Here is a 15,484-nt window from a genome sequence, read left to right on the forward strand (position 1 = left end):
GCCGAGTACGATTATCGTAATACATGACGAGCCGGAGAGCTCCAGAGCTCCACCCGGGATCTGACACTGCCACTAAATGTTCTAACCAGCGTCTAGCGGGTTCTAGCTGGACCACATGAGCCTCTGAGGAGCTTCGGCGCATGCGCTAGAAACGGGGGATGCGCGGATCGTGGAGACCAGGCGAAAGGTCCAATTTCGTGGAGTGGGACTGACACCAATATACTAGCTTGCATGTACTCCGTGCTCCGTACTCCGTAGTATCGGCCGCAGTAGCTGGTGGGAATAAGGTGGCCTATCCGACTGGGCCGAACCATTAGGGAAAATTGTTAAAATAACTTGGTGGCTTCATAAGGTGGCGAGTCATGAATTCGCCTTGAGTGGGAAGGATGGGGCGAAGTGAAATTAGGGGGTGGAACTAACTTTGGGAGTAATAATAGTATCCCGGAAGAAAATAGTAATAAGTAATTATAGGGAAAAAAAAACCCCCCCCAACCCCTGAAGCAGATGAAATATGAAATATTCAGAAGAATCCAGTAATTAAAATGGAGCGGAGTCCATGATAAATACTCCATATGCATGTTCAAGTTGTGTCAAATATAGAGAAATCACATACAGTGTGCAGGAATGAACCCCCTTGCAACGCACGAGGCAGGGCGCGAACCCGTCTACACGTCAAACAAAGACAACCCGTGGGACTCGTCCACGGGTGCATGCAAATAATAATTTGAAGACGGAGTAATACTCCGTACACCGTGAAATGGAAATAATATACGGAGTACTTCCCCCCAAATCTGTTCAGGGATGAGAAGTTCGCAGTGTGTCCACTACGGGGTCCTCTAAATTGCCTAGTGAGGAGTCTAACGAGGCACCGGCGTCTTGGTAAAAGGCTAAGGAGCATCAGGAACTGACAGGAGAGAGACAGGGGAGCCGAGAGACTGGAGCTGTTGACCTCTCCCAAGGCACCTCTGAGTTGGTGATGAGTGGTAGGGGGTACCTTCCAAGGTTCCCAATTCCAAGGAAAATGGGAATACATGGTGTATATGTATACAAATACGGAGTACATATAATATAACAAAAGTTCAAGGGAAACCTTCCCAGGTTGGAAGTGTATACCGTTACAAATTATACAATTATACAGATATACAAATTAAAAGAACCAAGCAATTCTCTTGTACTAGGGCTGTGCTGGGTGTACTCTGTCATGCAGTCACAGATTAAATAGTATAATCTTATTGGTATATGGCGAGTCCACCTTCAGATCCAGGGGGAGGAATAAAAGTTGAAGATCTAATATAAACTCGAAGTACGGAGTACTATAAGGGTGCTCTCTATATTAGTGCTATAAGTATGGCTTTTTCTCCTTTTGATCCTTTTTTCTTACTGGTTTAATTTCTGATTTCCTGCATATCTCACTGATCACCTGCTTTTCGACCTAACTTCGTTTCATCTTCTCATCTCATTCTCTTTTTCTCCCTATTCATCTCTCTTCAACTTAATCACCTCCTTACTCCCTCCGTTCTTGGCGGATTTGTGGACCGCTTTTCCTGTTGAATTCTTCTTTTTTTTTATTAATTTTTTTTCTCTCTCTCTTCTCTTTTCCCCCGCTCTCTGATCTTTTTATTTTATCTTGAGAGATCTGTCCAGTTTTGGTTGGGGTTTTAGTTCTTATATACCTGGGAACATTGAAAAAGTCCAGTTCCACCCAGTTCTAAAGGAAATCCCCTCCCCCGGGACCACAATACCACAACACCCACGCACATCCAACCAACTTCGCGGGCAAAAAAAAAAGGAACCGAAAAGAAAACGAAGAAAAGCCAAAAAAGAACTTGAATGAAAAAGAATCTTTGGTGATCTTCGGTGATATTTCGCATTTCTATTCTGCTTCTCTCTTATTTTTCTTATTTTTCTATTTTTCTATTTTTTTTTTCCTTCTCCGCCCCAGACTCCTCTCCCTCCGATCGGCTTTTAGTCCAAAGTTTTCCTCCTCCCCCAAAACATCCGCACAATCCCGTCCCTCGACGGTTTCTTTACTTCCAAGCCTTGCGTCGCTCTCATGGTGGAGTAGTGACAATTATTACTTAAACCGGTTTGGATTTTCACATTCCTCGTGGAATTCTCGATGAGTTATCAAGACATGTATCACGATCATTCTGCGCGTTCCCCTGGGTCTCAGAGACATCAACAACCCCTACACCGTCAACCTTCTCGACAGTTTGACGCATACGGTCCGATGCCGACCAACATGTACGAGCAGGATCAGATGCGTTACGAGTCCGCTCGCCTCGAACGCTTGAACCCGTCCCTGCAGAACAATTACGGATATGATATCTCCGGCTCGCAGACTTGGAACCCCAACGGGTTTGCCAATGCACAAACACTCGGAGGAATTCGCTCAGCTTCCGCCAGTTTGAAGCCGAATGCCCGTGGACGTGCAGGCCTTCCCACGGTATGTTTCATCTCATTTAACAATGACTCCCCCTATCTTCATGAGGGGGAAGAGGAAGAAAAAAAGAGAGGAAAATACTAACAGGCTTTATAAGACATGGTTGGATCAGCAGCCGAATATGCCTCAAGCATTCTCGAACCTGGGCCCTGGTCCCATTCAGAGCAGCGCCATGCGACCGGAAGCCTCCGCTTCATCTGCCGACGACGACGAATTGATCCCAACCGCGATTGTCATCAAGAATATTCCTTTTGCCGTAAAGAAGGAGCAGTTGGTGCAGTTGATGACAGAGCTCAACCTTCCCCTGCCCTACGCATTTAACTATCACTTTGACAATGGTGTCTTCCGTGGGTTGGCATTTGCCAACTTCACTTCCGCCGAGGAGACAGCAACCGTGATCGAGGTGCTCAACCACTTTGAGCTACAGGGTCGGAAATTGCGAGTCGAGTACAAGAAGATGCTTCCCCTGCAGGAGCGGGAACGGATCGAACGCGAGAAGCGGGAACGCCGTGGCCAGCTGGAAGAACAGCACCGCCCGATGGGAGGAGGCCCTCAGCTCCAGACGCAAAGCTCCATGTCTTCGCTCACCTCGCACATCCCGGCAACCTCCCCATCGCCCGTGTCCCAGCGTGGCCAAAAGATTGGTAGGTTACACATTCGTAAAGTTATCGGAAATTTCGACCTGTCGCTAACCAAATTCTTTTTTCATGTGTACAGATGTGGACTTGAACGACACCCAGACCCTTTCTTATTACTCCCAACTACTCCTGTTCAAGGAAGATACTGTTCGCGATTCCGTGATCTTCCCCCACAACCTCACTCCCTCCCAGCGTCGTACAGTCCACACCCTGGCCCACAACATGGGCTTGGGTCATGCTTCACGTGGCAGCGGCGAACAGCGCCAGGTGCAAGTCTTCAAGATCGCCGCAGGTGCCAATGTCAGCCCCCCGACGTCCTCAATCCCCCCTTCTGGCCAGTCGGACAGTGGTCGTCGTGGCCTTAACCGGGCGGCAACCATCGACTTCAGTGAGGCTCGTCAAGAGGGCCCTGGGGCTTTCAACACCTTGCGTGGACAGAACTCGGGCTTTCTGGGCGTAATGGACTCTCCGGGCAACTTTGCCAATGGCCAGAACCTGCGGGCTGCCAAGTCCTTTGCCGACCTGCGATCTTACACTCCGTCGCCCGTGCCTTCCTCCGCTAGCTTCCCCGCCGCGTTGCAGTCCAACGGTACCCGCCTCCAGTATGAGGGCGCGCCCACTGCTACTTCCAACACCCCGACCCTCACCCCTGCGCAGTCTGGTTCCTCTCTTGGCATGCAGCGTGACGACAACCTGCTGGTCAACAGCCTGGGTGGTCTTTCCCTCGGCACCGGTATTGGTGGCCCCAACTCCAGCCCCCGTCGGCTGAGAGGCATGTTCTCTTGGGAACAGGACAGCCAACAATCTAACGCTGGCGCCATTGGTAGCAACCGCGGCATGGGTATGGGATATGATGGCCAGCAGGAGCGCATGCCCGTCCGCCAACCCCGTGGCCCGACCCCCGACAAGGGCACCGGATTTCGCCGCCAGAATGGCCACCAAGCCCGTGGAAGCGATGAGCTCCGCACCAACTCCGGAGTAGAGATCATCGTGGAGTAGAACATTGGACGAATTTATTGAAGATGGCGACTCCCCTTTTTATTGCCAGCATCCGACTGATTTGCCGCGAGACGAATACGACTTGTATTACGAGTCCCTGTTCTGCGAATTACCGGCTTACGATTCGATGAGGGATGACGAGATGACAACAACACAAAAAAAAGACCAGAAAATCCTTTGTTTCGCTGATCTAGCCAAGTTTTAGACGTTTCCTTTTCTTTTGGGGCAGCCCAACACGCGGTTTGGATGAATGCTTTTGAAATTTCCCCGACTCACAGTTTCATGAAGACTCTGGACTTGTTTCTGGACTGATACTTTTTTTTATTTCCAACACTTTCTGATAATTGCGGGCGCCTTGCAAATCCATGGATTTCTATTTATGCTGTGTCGGAACGAACTCCACGACCCCGAACGCCTCCTGGTGATATGGGACGCATACGAAGAATGACACAAGACCTTCTGCCCACGGCAGAAGAAACGACAATACCAGCATTTTGCATATTCTTGTCTGTTTTAGTTTGTACATGGGGTGACTCGCATCTGTTTTAATGTTTCTGGCCCGTCTTATCCCGACAACTGCTTTCTCCTACATGGGGGAAATTCATGTTCGGTTTGTCCGGGTAAGATGGTTGTGACATGCCTGTTTCTTCTTTTTTACTTCTTTTCTTTTTGCTTTCTTTTTCCGCGTGCTTTGACTGCTTTCCCCTTTGACTGAACGTCGCTCGTCTCGCGAAATGGTGATCAGGGTGAATCCACAACTCTGTTCTGTTGTTTTTTTCCCCTTCCAAAAATGAAACAGCTATATTGATTGTGATTCCGCTACCTTCGATTGTACCGATTCTACAGATCTACCTTCCACGGTGTGAATGCATCTTTTGCATTCCTGTGTCAGTGATGTTGATATATTTCCCAATTTCCCATTCTGGAGGGTTCTATTCCTCTTCGTGCTTGGTATCTTGCAGTCTAGGGATCCTTTTTTTTTTCTCTTGCCTTTGCCCTTGTACTCAGATTCTCACAGTTCAATCCATGTACCTTCTACCTTACTTCTATCCTACTAGTAAGTGAGTCGATATCATAGTTGTATGTAAATATTCTGATAGAATCTCCGCTCCGTACTTCTAACCTGAATTTCTGGGTCTCACCACTATGACGATTTCCAACAGTAAAAAAGTACCTCATTTTACCTTCATTCCATCTCAGGGATAAACCCAAAATCCAGATGCCAAGAACGAATGACGCGGTCCCATATTGTTTATCTCTCGGAGTTATGCATGTTTGTCCCTGTCGATCCCCCGTGGAGCTAGTAAAGTTCCTGATTTTGTATGCAAGGTCTTTTAAAGTATTCATACAATGTAAATGTTTGACCCCTCAGGAATGTGATGTGGATAATCAGTCCAATCACAGAAGCACAACCTTGGAAGTTCCGGGATTCTATACTCAAGAGACTTCTGCTGTGTGCTCGTACTTAGGTAAAAGTCTACCAAATATATAATCGTACAATTACTACATATACATAGTAAAATGAATCGTGAAGCACATCGAATCAGTAAAATTCCCACTACCAGGATATCCCCATTTCCCATTACAGCGCCCTATGAACTCGAAATGAAAAGAAACACGATTGAAAGCAAAGACCGGGGAATATCAGAAAAAAAAAAAAAACATCAAAGTAGAGCGCCGTGAAGAACAAAGACGAGAGGACCGAACAAAAGGGCCGCCGGGATTAGTCGTAGGGTTAGGAGTCAAGGTGTTGAGGTCTCGACGGTACCTCCCGCGGTGGCAGCCCAACTTTTCGGAACTTTTTTCAGATGTTGATTTAGAGCTCGATCTTGCCACCCTTCTTCTTCTGCTCAACCTTCAGGAGCAGTGCACGGTTGATGCGGGGCAGGACACCACCGAAGGCGATAGTTGCGCGAATAAGGGTGTCCAATTCTTCATCACCACGGATGGCGAGCTGGAGGTGGCGAGGCGTGATACGCTTGACCTTAAGATCCTTGGCGGCGTTACCCGCCAGTTCGAGAACTTCAGCAGTGAGGTACTCAAGAACAGCGGTCACGTAGACGGCAGCTATAGGAGGAAAAGTGTTAGCGACGGCTTTGGGGTATCAGTTGAAGCGGAATAGCATACCCTTAGCACCGACACGCATCTTGTTCTGAGTGTTGTTCTTCAAGAAACGCTTGACACGGCCACAGGGGAACTGGAGGGTAAATTTGAGTTAGCAGTCGCGTCATATTAGACAGCTGGCGATTAGAAGAAAACATGGTCGAAAGAGAGGGTATGCGACGACATGGTATGAGTTCCATAGATATCGAAAGAAAATGCCCCTTATCGAGCAACAACGAGGGACCGAGTCGACGCGTCTTCGAGGGGCAGTTTTCATCGAGTAACTCATCGCTCGTATCGCATGACCACTCTCGGACGAGTCGAATCCTAAGCCGGCAATGAGAGGAGTCATGATCCCACTAACCTGCAGACCAGCCTTTGCGCTGTGAGACTTTTGGGCCTTCCCCGCAGCATCACCCTTTCCGCCCTTTCCACCAATAGACTTTCCCTTTCCGCCAGGCATTGCGAAATAAATGTGCGAAGACGGTCGCAGAGGTAGGTATGGCAGATAGAAACAGAAACCAAGACGATTTGGCAGTGGTGTGGATGTGGAGACGATTCAGGGTGCGGAAGATGGGCGCGTTGTTGATGGATGGAGAAGTCAGAATGTGCCTGGCGCCGGGTGTGCCAAAAAGACACTTGGCGCTAGTCCCAAAATGGAAGCATCCTTTCTCACAGCGTTGGGGTTCTTGGCTGTATATATGGCCACCTGCAGGGCCATTTGGATCATCTAGAAATCAGCTGCTGTAGAGGTTATCAATTTCTTTCTTTTTTTTGTTTCTTTCTCTTTTTGAAAAAACGTAGACAGAAGACATGGTTAGTTGTGGCATGCGAGGAGACCATGATGGAAGCCAGTGCGCCTTCAGCTGGCTGGAGGGAATGGATGCCTCCGGCATCTATGGCTAGGATTCATATATGAAATTCCTGTAGTTGCCATAATCCATACCATTGTGCAACTTCAAGTTAAAATGCAAGTCCACTGATGTGGTGGTTGCTGACCTTTTGCACAATAAGCTGGTCTGGTTTGAAGCTGGACCATCACAGTTCCCAGCTATGACCAGCGGGGGAGGTCACATGATCTCCAGCCTCATAAATCAGGCGACAAACCCTAACGCCTCAGGCGACCAGATGCGAATAGATAGCGCCGGAATATAATTTCTTCCGGATCCCTGACCTTCCAGAAATGCCAGGTGGCCCGCGACTTTCAAGTTTCGTTCGCGTTGTACTCCCCTATACTCAACGATTTCTCCATATCGAACAGTATCCGGCAAAATGGTGTCTCCTCAAATGTATGCTTGATGGAAAATTTCATGATTTAAATACAAACTCTATCGTTTACGGAAACTGACAATGGTCGCACAGTACCAACCTCGCCATCATCTTGGTGATGATGCAGCTGGCCAAGAAGGTTCCCTTTGAGGATCCTCAAGTCCTGATGTTGGTGCGCGGATGCTACATCTTGTCCAATGTCCTCATCCTGGCTGTCCACCTATACACCCAGTTGAAGATCAACCAAAAGAAGGGTATGTCGATCGCGTGCTCTCCCCACAATGACCAAAACTAAATGCGATATCCTTTAGACATGACGACCCTCAAGTACGTTGAGCCCGCCGCGATGGGTAGCACCGAGGAGCCCAAGCCCGTGACCACCACCAACATGGACTACGACAAGGCTCAGCTGCGCCAGCTGCTCCGCAGCCAGCTTATGGGTGTCGGCATGATGGGTGTGATGCACCTGTACTTCCAGTACACCAACCCCCTCCTCATCCAGTCGATCATCCCCCTCAAGGGCGCCTTCGAGTCCAACCTGGCCAAGATCCACGTCTTCGGCAAGCCCGCTACTGGTGATCTCGCTCGTCCCTTCAAGGCCGCCGGTGGCTTCATGTCCCAGGGTGGACCCAAGAGCGACAAGGCCTCCATTGAGGCTGCCGAGAAGAACTGGCGTGGTGGTGTCAAGGAGGAATAAATGCAAATGCTGGGTTGCTCTAGGCCATCAATTGATTTCCCCCTATTGGGTTGTCGGTGGCCGATTTGAATGATAGCACGCTGTTCATTTCTTCCCATTGTACCATAATCCATAATTCATCCTAACAAGTCCAGGCCGTCCGTCCTTTCTGGGTAAGGTCTGGACTATATTGTTAATCTGTGTGAATTCCCTTCTGGTCATGCCATTTCCCGTATATTGTATGATCTAACTCCTGTACAAAAGGACGTTCAGTCATGGCACCTCTGAGATTGCGCCACTGATCTGTCGGCTCCGAGATGCATGCTGATATGGCCTGATGAGAGAGGTCTCATAGATAACATAGCTCAGGGATTATCAGTGAGGTTCATGTCGGGGGTTCGTGATTCGTCCACGAGCGCCGTTGAGGCAAAACAAGGATTGATAATCCAGTCCTCGACGGCTTCCAAGGTTGGAATATTGGGGACCCCAGTAGTTTAAACCCCTCAAAAGCTCCAAATAATAATTCGATTAATTCGAATAATTCCCAAACAGAAAAATCCAATAAAAAAAAAAGTCTGCCAGGTCCCGTGGCCCCATGTTGTTGAGATACCGGTGACTCCTTTGAGGGCGGGAGCCACCAAGCTATATCACCCATACTCAATCCGTCCACCGCAGGGGTTTGAACCACACGGTTGGCCCGCATAAGTGGAGGAATACAGCATGTTATGTACAAAGTAGTTAGAAGGTTAATAAATCAAATAATGATTTATCTTAATTCTATCAGTTTTAACTGGATGATTCTCTGTATGCACATACCTCTCCATAATACCCAAGGTAGCCCTGGTATGTTTTGCCCCTCCATTGCCCCTCCAAAACTACAGCGTCATAGTTCATAGTTCCTTTAGTCAACCACCTCGGGAATCATTTCAATTCCGTACCTAAGATTATCGTGATCATCTCCGTTGTACCCGAGTAGACACCGAATAGGCAAAATATTCAAGAGAAAGCTCCGAAGAATAGTAACAACCCGAGCAGTTGGGGTTTAGTGGATTCCTATTGGTAGACGGGAGCTACCGAGGGGCAGAGGAAGGCCCCAATATCGTGACTCTTCCTGATTTCCCCGGTGTATGAAACCGGAAATGCGTTGCTGGGCAGATGTACAAGCGGCAACAGTCGGGAAATCTAGTTCGGTCTGCTGTTTCTGCTGTAGGTAGAGTGCACCAGGAGAGAATGTGTGAGAGTCCCCGTCCGTCTCTTCGGTGAGGGGGTGATCTGTCCATTGCGTCAGTCATCCATTCATTAATCCTCCCCCTCCCCCAGATCTTCTTTTTTTTTCTTCTTCTTTTCTTCTCCATCCCAATTCTCCCCTTCCCATCAATTACTTCACTATTACAGTAAGTTGGTCATCCTCTTATCATCTATCACTCTTTACACAAGCTAACAGCTTCCAGTAAACCGCAATCATGGTTGTCCAAGTCGGTATCAACGGTTTCGGTCGTATTGGCCGCATTGTAAGTGGTTCTCTTCACTGTCACCTTTCTGCTTCAGATACTAACAACGTCACAGGTCTTCCGCAATGCGTAAGTTGCACACTGAAAGAATAAAAAGAAAGAAAGAAAAAATCCCGAGAAGCATTCTAACTCATACTTTTAGTATCAACAACCCCGATGTTGAGGTTGTCGCTGTCAACGACCCCTTCATTGAGACTCACTACGCTGTATGTTTCTTCCCCAAATCAGCCACTTCCTAGTAGCCTAGTATTAACCTCCCATCTGCGGCATAGGCCTACATGCTCAAGTACGACTCCACCCACGGTCAGTTCAAGGGTGAGATCGAGCACGTTGAGGACGGTCTCATCGTCAACGGCAAGAAGGTCACCTTCTTCACCGAGCGTGACCCCGCTGCCATCCCCTGGGGCAAGGCCGGTGCCGCCTACATTGTCGAGTCCACCGGTGTCTTCACCACTCAGGAGAAGGCCTCTGCTCACTTGAAGGGTGGTGCCAAGAAGGTCATCATCTCCGCTCCCTCCGCCGATGCCCCCATGTTCGTCATGGGTGTCAACAACAAGTCTTACACCAAGGATGTCAACGTTCTCTCCAACGCCTCTTGCACCACCAACTGCTTGGCTCCTCTCGCCAAGGTCATCAACGACAACTTCGGTATCGTTGAGGGTCTCATGACCACCGTCCACTCCTACACCGCCACCCAGAAGACCGTCGATGCTCCTTCCTCCAAGGACTGGCGTGGTGGCCGTACTGCGGCCCAGAACATTATCCCCTCCTCCACCGGTGCCGCCAAGGCTGTCGGCAAGGTTATCCCCGAGCTCAACGGCAAGCTCACTGGTATGGCCATGCGTGTCCCCACCGCCAACGTCTCCGTTGTCGACCTTACCTGCCGCATCGAGAAGGGTGCTTCCTACGAGGAGATCAAGGCCGTCATCAAGGCCGCTTCCGAGAACGGCGAGCTCAAGGGTGAGTTGCATTTTTTTTTCCAACCGTGTTCACTACGCAACATACTGACAAACTATTTTAGGTATCCTTGGCTACACTGAGGACCAGGTTGTCTCCACCGATCTTAACGGTGATGAGCGCTCCTCCATCTTCGATGCCGCCGCCGGTATCGCCCTTAACGCCAACTTCATCAAGCTTGTCTCCTGGTACGACAACGAGTGGGGTTACTCCCGCCGTGTTGTTGACCTCATCTCCTACATTGCCGGTGTCGATTCCCAGTAGGAATCAGGACAGCGTCCTGGGGTCAGAAGTGTTCTTTAAGGTGCTGGGTACCTTGTCGCACAACCTACAAATATGGGTGCATAAGGGCTCCGCCTTGTAGACAAAAGCAAGATGATAACGTCATTTAATGAAACAAACCATTTCCAATTCATTCTTCTCCATCAATCTGCCGTAGGCCATATGTCTTCCTGAATAGAATGACTTGACATCTATCTCCATGTACAGCCAATGTATTAATCTCAAGGTATTTTCATACTTGCCAAAATTGAGATTTTGCATCTACTGATCGAAAGACCATTGAGGGTGAGTACTCCGTACTGTATGTCTCCAAAGGAACTACATACATATATCCACCTGCATATGTAGGTACACCACATGTCATACATGTTGTGCTTTCCATCAGATTCTACAGTCTGTAGTCAATCATTATCTTTCTGGCTATATAACAAGAAAAATAAATTGTCCAAAAATATAGAATTGACATATAAAAACCTCGTAACACGTAGCATGTAGCACGTCTCATGATATCATTCATCTAGAGCCAACTGTATGTAAATATCTATGATCGTCAAGTATAGAGGCCGCATGCGGCTGACTGTTTCTATAGATATTATTAAACGCAACCCGACACTATCTATCGATAGACTTTTCTCCATAAGTTACTTCAATCTGACAATCAAACCGTTCATCCTACTTCGTACTTTGGAAACCTTTCAAGACAGAAACGATAAGCCCTCTAAACCGCAGAGGTTGATCAGTCAACAAATGTTAAATGCTCACCGCCAATTATAATGCATCACGCTAATCCATTCCTAGTGGCGGTCGGGCGGGCGGTGAGTATAATAATATCTGGCAATAAGAAAGACTGGCCCAAAAGGGATCCAACATGCACATTGATCCATTCCCATTGTCACTCAGTGGACTTGGCTATTCTGTTTTTCATTTCTACCCACTACATAAAAGTCTGGATTGAATTTCTCTCTGGAAATTATTCATTGGAAGATTACTCTTGCTTCATTACACTGCTGGTGAATTACAGTGTCAGTCCAATCTACGGCAGGAGACGATTGTATACCACCGTATGCTTGGACAAATCACATCGCACCTTGAGACATCCTGCAATCTTTGGCGAACATCAAATCATTGGCCAACAACTGGAACATTTGACCGATTGCTCTATTTCACACTTTGCTATCCAAGGTGCATTTGACGGCGTGGACCAGAAGCATCAACCGAATCATCATTAGTCCGATATTAAGCTCTAAGATTGCCACACAAGCTCAAAACCTCTGATGTGGTAGTGCTTGGTAATGAACCAATAGGAGCCAAGTTTGAATTAAATCATAGGGCTTCCCGTGGCTTCCCCTTTCGTGATGGAGGAGGACGGGGATACAGTTATGGGTGATTCCCATACCCTTTCCACCTTGACTGCAAACCCATCTTTCACTGGAGTCCCGCTTCCCACACATATCAGCAATCACCCCACCCCCAATCTTGCTCCTTCCCTCCCCCAATCGGTTCCCACGTCACTATCACCCGGCTCTGAGCAGTCTCAACCTCGGGAGACCACTGCCTCCACTGGAATGGCCCCTCCTGAACGTTTGACTAAGACGAGTGACGGTGATAGTTCTGCTGCTGAACAGTTAAAACGTGATAGCCTAGTTGAGCCTGACTCTGACTGGTCTGACGACGAAGTTATGGCTAAATCGGGCCTCCCACTGGCATCGCTTGCCACAGGACTTTGTTATGATCATCGCATGCGCTACCACTGTGAGGTTCGTCCACAGAGTGATGTCCACCCAGAGGATCCCAGACGCATCTACTACATTTACAAGGAGTTATGTCGCGCCGGTCTCGTCGACGACCCAGAGTCGTCTCGACCTTTGGCGCCCCATACCTTGCAACGAATCCACGCCCGTGATGCAACCGAGGAGGAAGTTACCCTCATCCATAAAGATGCCCACTATGCATTTGTTCGAAGCACGACAGGTGTGTCATTCCCACCACCGGAAAAGCTGGCCTTGATAGATTCGCTGACCCAATGAATAGATATGCCTAACGAGGTGCTTATTCAGTTGGAGAAAGATCGTGACTCCATCTATTTTAATAATCTGACCTTCGCTTCGGCCATTTTGTCTACTGGTGGCGCAATCGAGACGTGCTTGGCCGTCGCCCAGCGTCAGGTGAGAAATGCCATAGCCGTCATTCGTCCACCCGGTCACCATGCTGAGGATGATGCCGCGATGGGATTCTGTCTATTTAACAATGTATGTGTTGCAGCACGCGTTTGTCAAAATAGACTAGGAGACGCGTGCCGGAAGATTATGATTCTTGACTGGTCAGTACCATCCATCGCCATTTGGCCACTGCAGCAGTACTGACTTGTATTAGGGATGTTCACCATGGTATGCTTAACCCTCAGCGCGGCATTTGGAAATAATTCAAGCTCACATATCATAGGCAACGGCATCCAGAAAGCATTTTACGACGACCCTAATGTTCTTTACATTTCCCTGCATGTTTACCAGGACGGTGGCTTCTACCCCGGAGGCCCTGCAGGAGACTGGGATCACTGTGGCTCAGGCGCCGGAGTCGGAAAGTGAGTTTTGTCTTCAAGCACACGAAATGACTAAATTCTCACCCTTCCTAGAAATGTCAACATTCCATGGCCCACTCAGGGTATGGGCGATGGTGACTACATGTTCGCCTTCCAGGAAGTGGTGATGCCCATCGCCCAAGAATTCGATCCCGACTTGGTGATTGGTGAGAATACCCCCGTCTCTTTATTTGGTATAGATTTACTGACCATAACAGTCGCTGCTGGGTTTGATGCTGCCGCTGGTGATGTACTGGGTGGCTGCTTTGTCTCGCCAGCTTGCTATGCCCAAATGACCCACTTGCTCATGACTTTGGCCAATGGAAAGGTCGCTGTTTGCTTGGAGGTACGTGGATTGTCTCTTTAGATTGTTGCTTGCTTGATCTGACCTTGAAACAGGGTGGATACAACTTCAAGTCTATCTCGAAGTCGGCTCTGGCTGTGACCAAGACCCTTATGGGGGAACCTCCGGACCGTTTGCTTAGCAGCTCTCCGACTGATTCTGCAGTCGCAGCGGTCCGTCGGGTGAGGAGCATCCAATCCCATTATTGGAGTCGCCTGTACCCCAAGACATCTACTCACCCGATCTACGCGAATCGTCTTCACGGTAAGAACGACAGATTACTCCCACTCAACAGAGCTGATGGATTATCTAGATATCCTCCGCATTCACCAGTCGAACGAGCTGTATGAAAGCTGCAAGCTCACCCCGCTACACATTTACCGCACCGCTATTTCTAAATCATTTGACAAACAAGTTCTTGCAAGGTAAGTTGCACCACTGGATCTCGATATTCTAAGCTAGGGCTCATCATCTGGCAGCAAAAACTATCACGAACGTGTGCCGCTTATTGTCATCTTCCACGATCCGTAAGTGTTTGAATACTACGCCGCGAAATGTATAGCTGACAATAGGTAGACCTGAGATTGTGGGACAGCCTCATCCCGTGACCAATAAGCTGGAAGCGCATAATGTTTGGATGGTACGTGATTCGAGATGGTTGGTTGGGATTGTCTGCTAACATAACGTAAGGCTGATTCACTTACGGAGTATGTCAAATGGATCGTGGGTAAGGGCTACGCGGTGATCGATGTCAACGTTCCCAAGCACGTATCTCGGGAAGGGGTAAGTCTAGCTGTGCACTTCTTTGTACAGGCCATCGACTGATTTGAATGGTTTTAGGCTGCGGGTCGATACGAGGCAGATGACGAGGACCGCCCGTCTGCCACCGAAGAGCTTGCCGGGTACTTGTGGGACAACTACATTGAGTAAGCTACGGCTAATCGAGAACATTGGTTATTATTGAGCTGACAAGTTATCAAAAGTGCGAACCAGGCAACCGACATCTTCCTGCTCGGCGTTGGCAACGCTTTCCTCGGCGTGGCGAACTTGTTGATCAATAGGGGTACGTTCAGGCCAACCGGGTATCAGGCTGGGTAACTTTGCTAATAACCGAGTAGAAAACCTATACAAGCGTGTCAACGGCGTGGTCTCCTTCGTGTCTGAGAACCCAGTCCGCGCGATCGCATCTCACACGCAGACCTGGCTATCGAAGTGGTACCGCGAGGTAAGCCACCCACAAATTATTTGTCAATGATATCCTTTTACTCACACTATTCCTCTTATTTTAGAACTCCATCGTGTTTGTTTCCAACTCACACGGCATTTGGGATATCCAAGACCGACGGCCTTCTAAGCGCTACGGAAAGCTGGTTCATTCCCCGAAATTTGATCTGAACGAGATGCTTGACGAGCATAAGGAGGAAGTGTACAAGTGGATCTCCGAGCGCGCTGACCGGGTGGAGGAGGAATCAGATGAAGATTCTTGATTTCTTTGCTGATTCCTGATTGAGGGCCGGCGAATCCGTAGACCTCATTCCCAAGGTTGTGCATGGAGTTATGCGGTCTATTATCGAAGAATTTCTCTTTTTCATACCCTAGTAATGACATGAAATTATCTTGCCAGTTACTATTTTGGTTATATTTGCTTAATTGCTTAACCGTGAGGGAAATTCCCGAAGTCCCCC

General features: G+C 48.5%; 5 protein-coding genes across 5 annotated transcripts; 4 read left to right on the forward strand and 1 right to left on the reverse strand.

Annotated features, from left to right (window-relative positions):
- The first annotated feature begins 1,940 nt into the window (after window positions 1–1,940).
- N7455_003668 (uncharacterized protein) lies at window positions 1,941–4,856 on the forward strand. Its single transcript, XM_040958685.2, has 3 exons — window positions 1,941–2,446; window positions 2,541–3,087; window positions 3,161–4,856. Exons 1-3 carry the CDS (start codon window positions 2,120–2,122, stop codon window positions 4,078–4,080), a joined length of 1,794 nt encoding a protein of 597 aa, XP_040810884.2. The 5' UTR covers window positions 1,941–2,119; the 3' UTR covers window positions 4,081–4,856.
- A 752-nt stretch (window positions 4,857–5,608) lies between these two features.
- Window positions 5,609–6,947, reverse strand: htz1 (histone H2AZ). The gene is made up of 3 exons (XM_040958642.2): window positions 6,548–6,947; window positions 6,208–6,277; window positions 5,609–6,147 (listed from the first exon to the last, which is right to left on the reverse strand). Exons 1-3 carry the CDS (start codon window positions 6,644–6,646, stop codon window positions 5,897–5,899), a joined length of 420 nt encoding a protein of 139 aa, XP_040810933.1. The 5' UTR covers window positions 6,647–6,947; the 3' UTR covers window positions 5,609–5,896.
- Window positions 6,948–7,455: 508 nt separating this feature from the next.
- Window positions 7,456–8,149, forward strand: N7455_003670 (PHO88 family protein; the record flags this gene model as incomplete). The annotated part of the gene is made up of 3 exons (XM_040958612.2): window positions 7,456–7,472; window positions 7,546–7,706; window positions 7,764–8,149. 3 exons carry the CDS (start codon window positions 7,456–7,458, stop codon window positions 8,147–8,149), a joined length of 564 nt encoding a protein of 187 aa, XP_040810924.1.
- A 1,442-nt stretch (window positions 8,150–9,591) lies between these two features.
- gpdA (glyceraldehyde 3-phosphate dehydrogenase GpdA) lies at window positions 9,592–10,860 on the forward strand (the record flags this gene model as incomplete). Its single annotated transcript, XM_040958670.1, has 5 exons — window positions 9,592–9,639; window positions 9,695–9,708; window positions 9,782–9,845; window positions 9,912–10,599; window positions 10,661–10,860. The coding sequence occupies 5 exons, from the start codon at window positions 9,592–9,594 to the stop codon at window positions 10,858–10,860; spliced, it is 1,014 nt and encodes a 337-aa protein (XP_040810946.1).
- A 1,373-nt stretch (window positions 10,861–12,233) lies between these two features.
- On the forward strand, window positions 12,234–15,421 carry hdaA (histone deacetylase hdaA; the record flags this gene model as incomplete). The annotated part of the gene is made up of 15 exons (XM_040958581.2): window positions 12,234–12,849; window positions 12,910–13,198; window positions 13,252–13,265; window positions 13,321–13,459; window positions 13,511–13,623; window positions 13,675–13,802; window positions 13,856–14,063; window positions 14,113–14,224; window positions 14,279–14,326; window positions 14,376–14,439; window positions 14,490–14,582; window positions 14,640–14,725; window positions 14,783–14,862; window positions 14,918–15,024; window positions 15,089–15,421. 15 exons carry the CDS (start codon window positions 12,234–12,236, stop codon window positions 15,284–15,286), a joined length of 2,295 nt encoding a protein of 764 aa, XP_040810904.1. The 3' UTR covers window positions 15,287–15,421.
- Between the last annotated feature and the right edge of the window lie 63 nt (window positions 15,422–15,484).

Source organism: Penicillium solitum (assembly GCF_028829755.1).
Source record: "Penicillium solitum strain IBT 25940 chromosome Unknown utg000002l_segment0_segment0, whole genome shotgun sequence".
NCBI classification, from domain to species: Eukaryota; Fungi; Ascomycota; class Eurotiomycetes; order Eurotiales; family Aspergillaceae; genus Penicillium; species Penicillium solitum.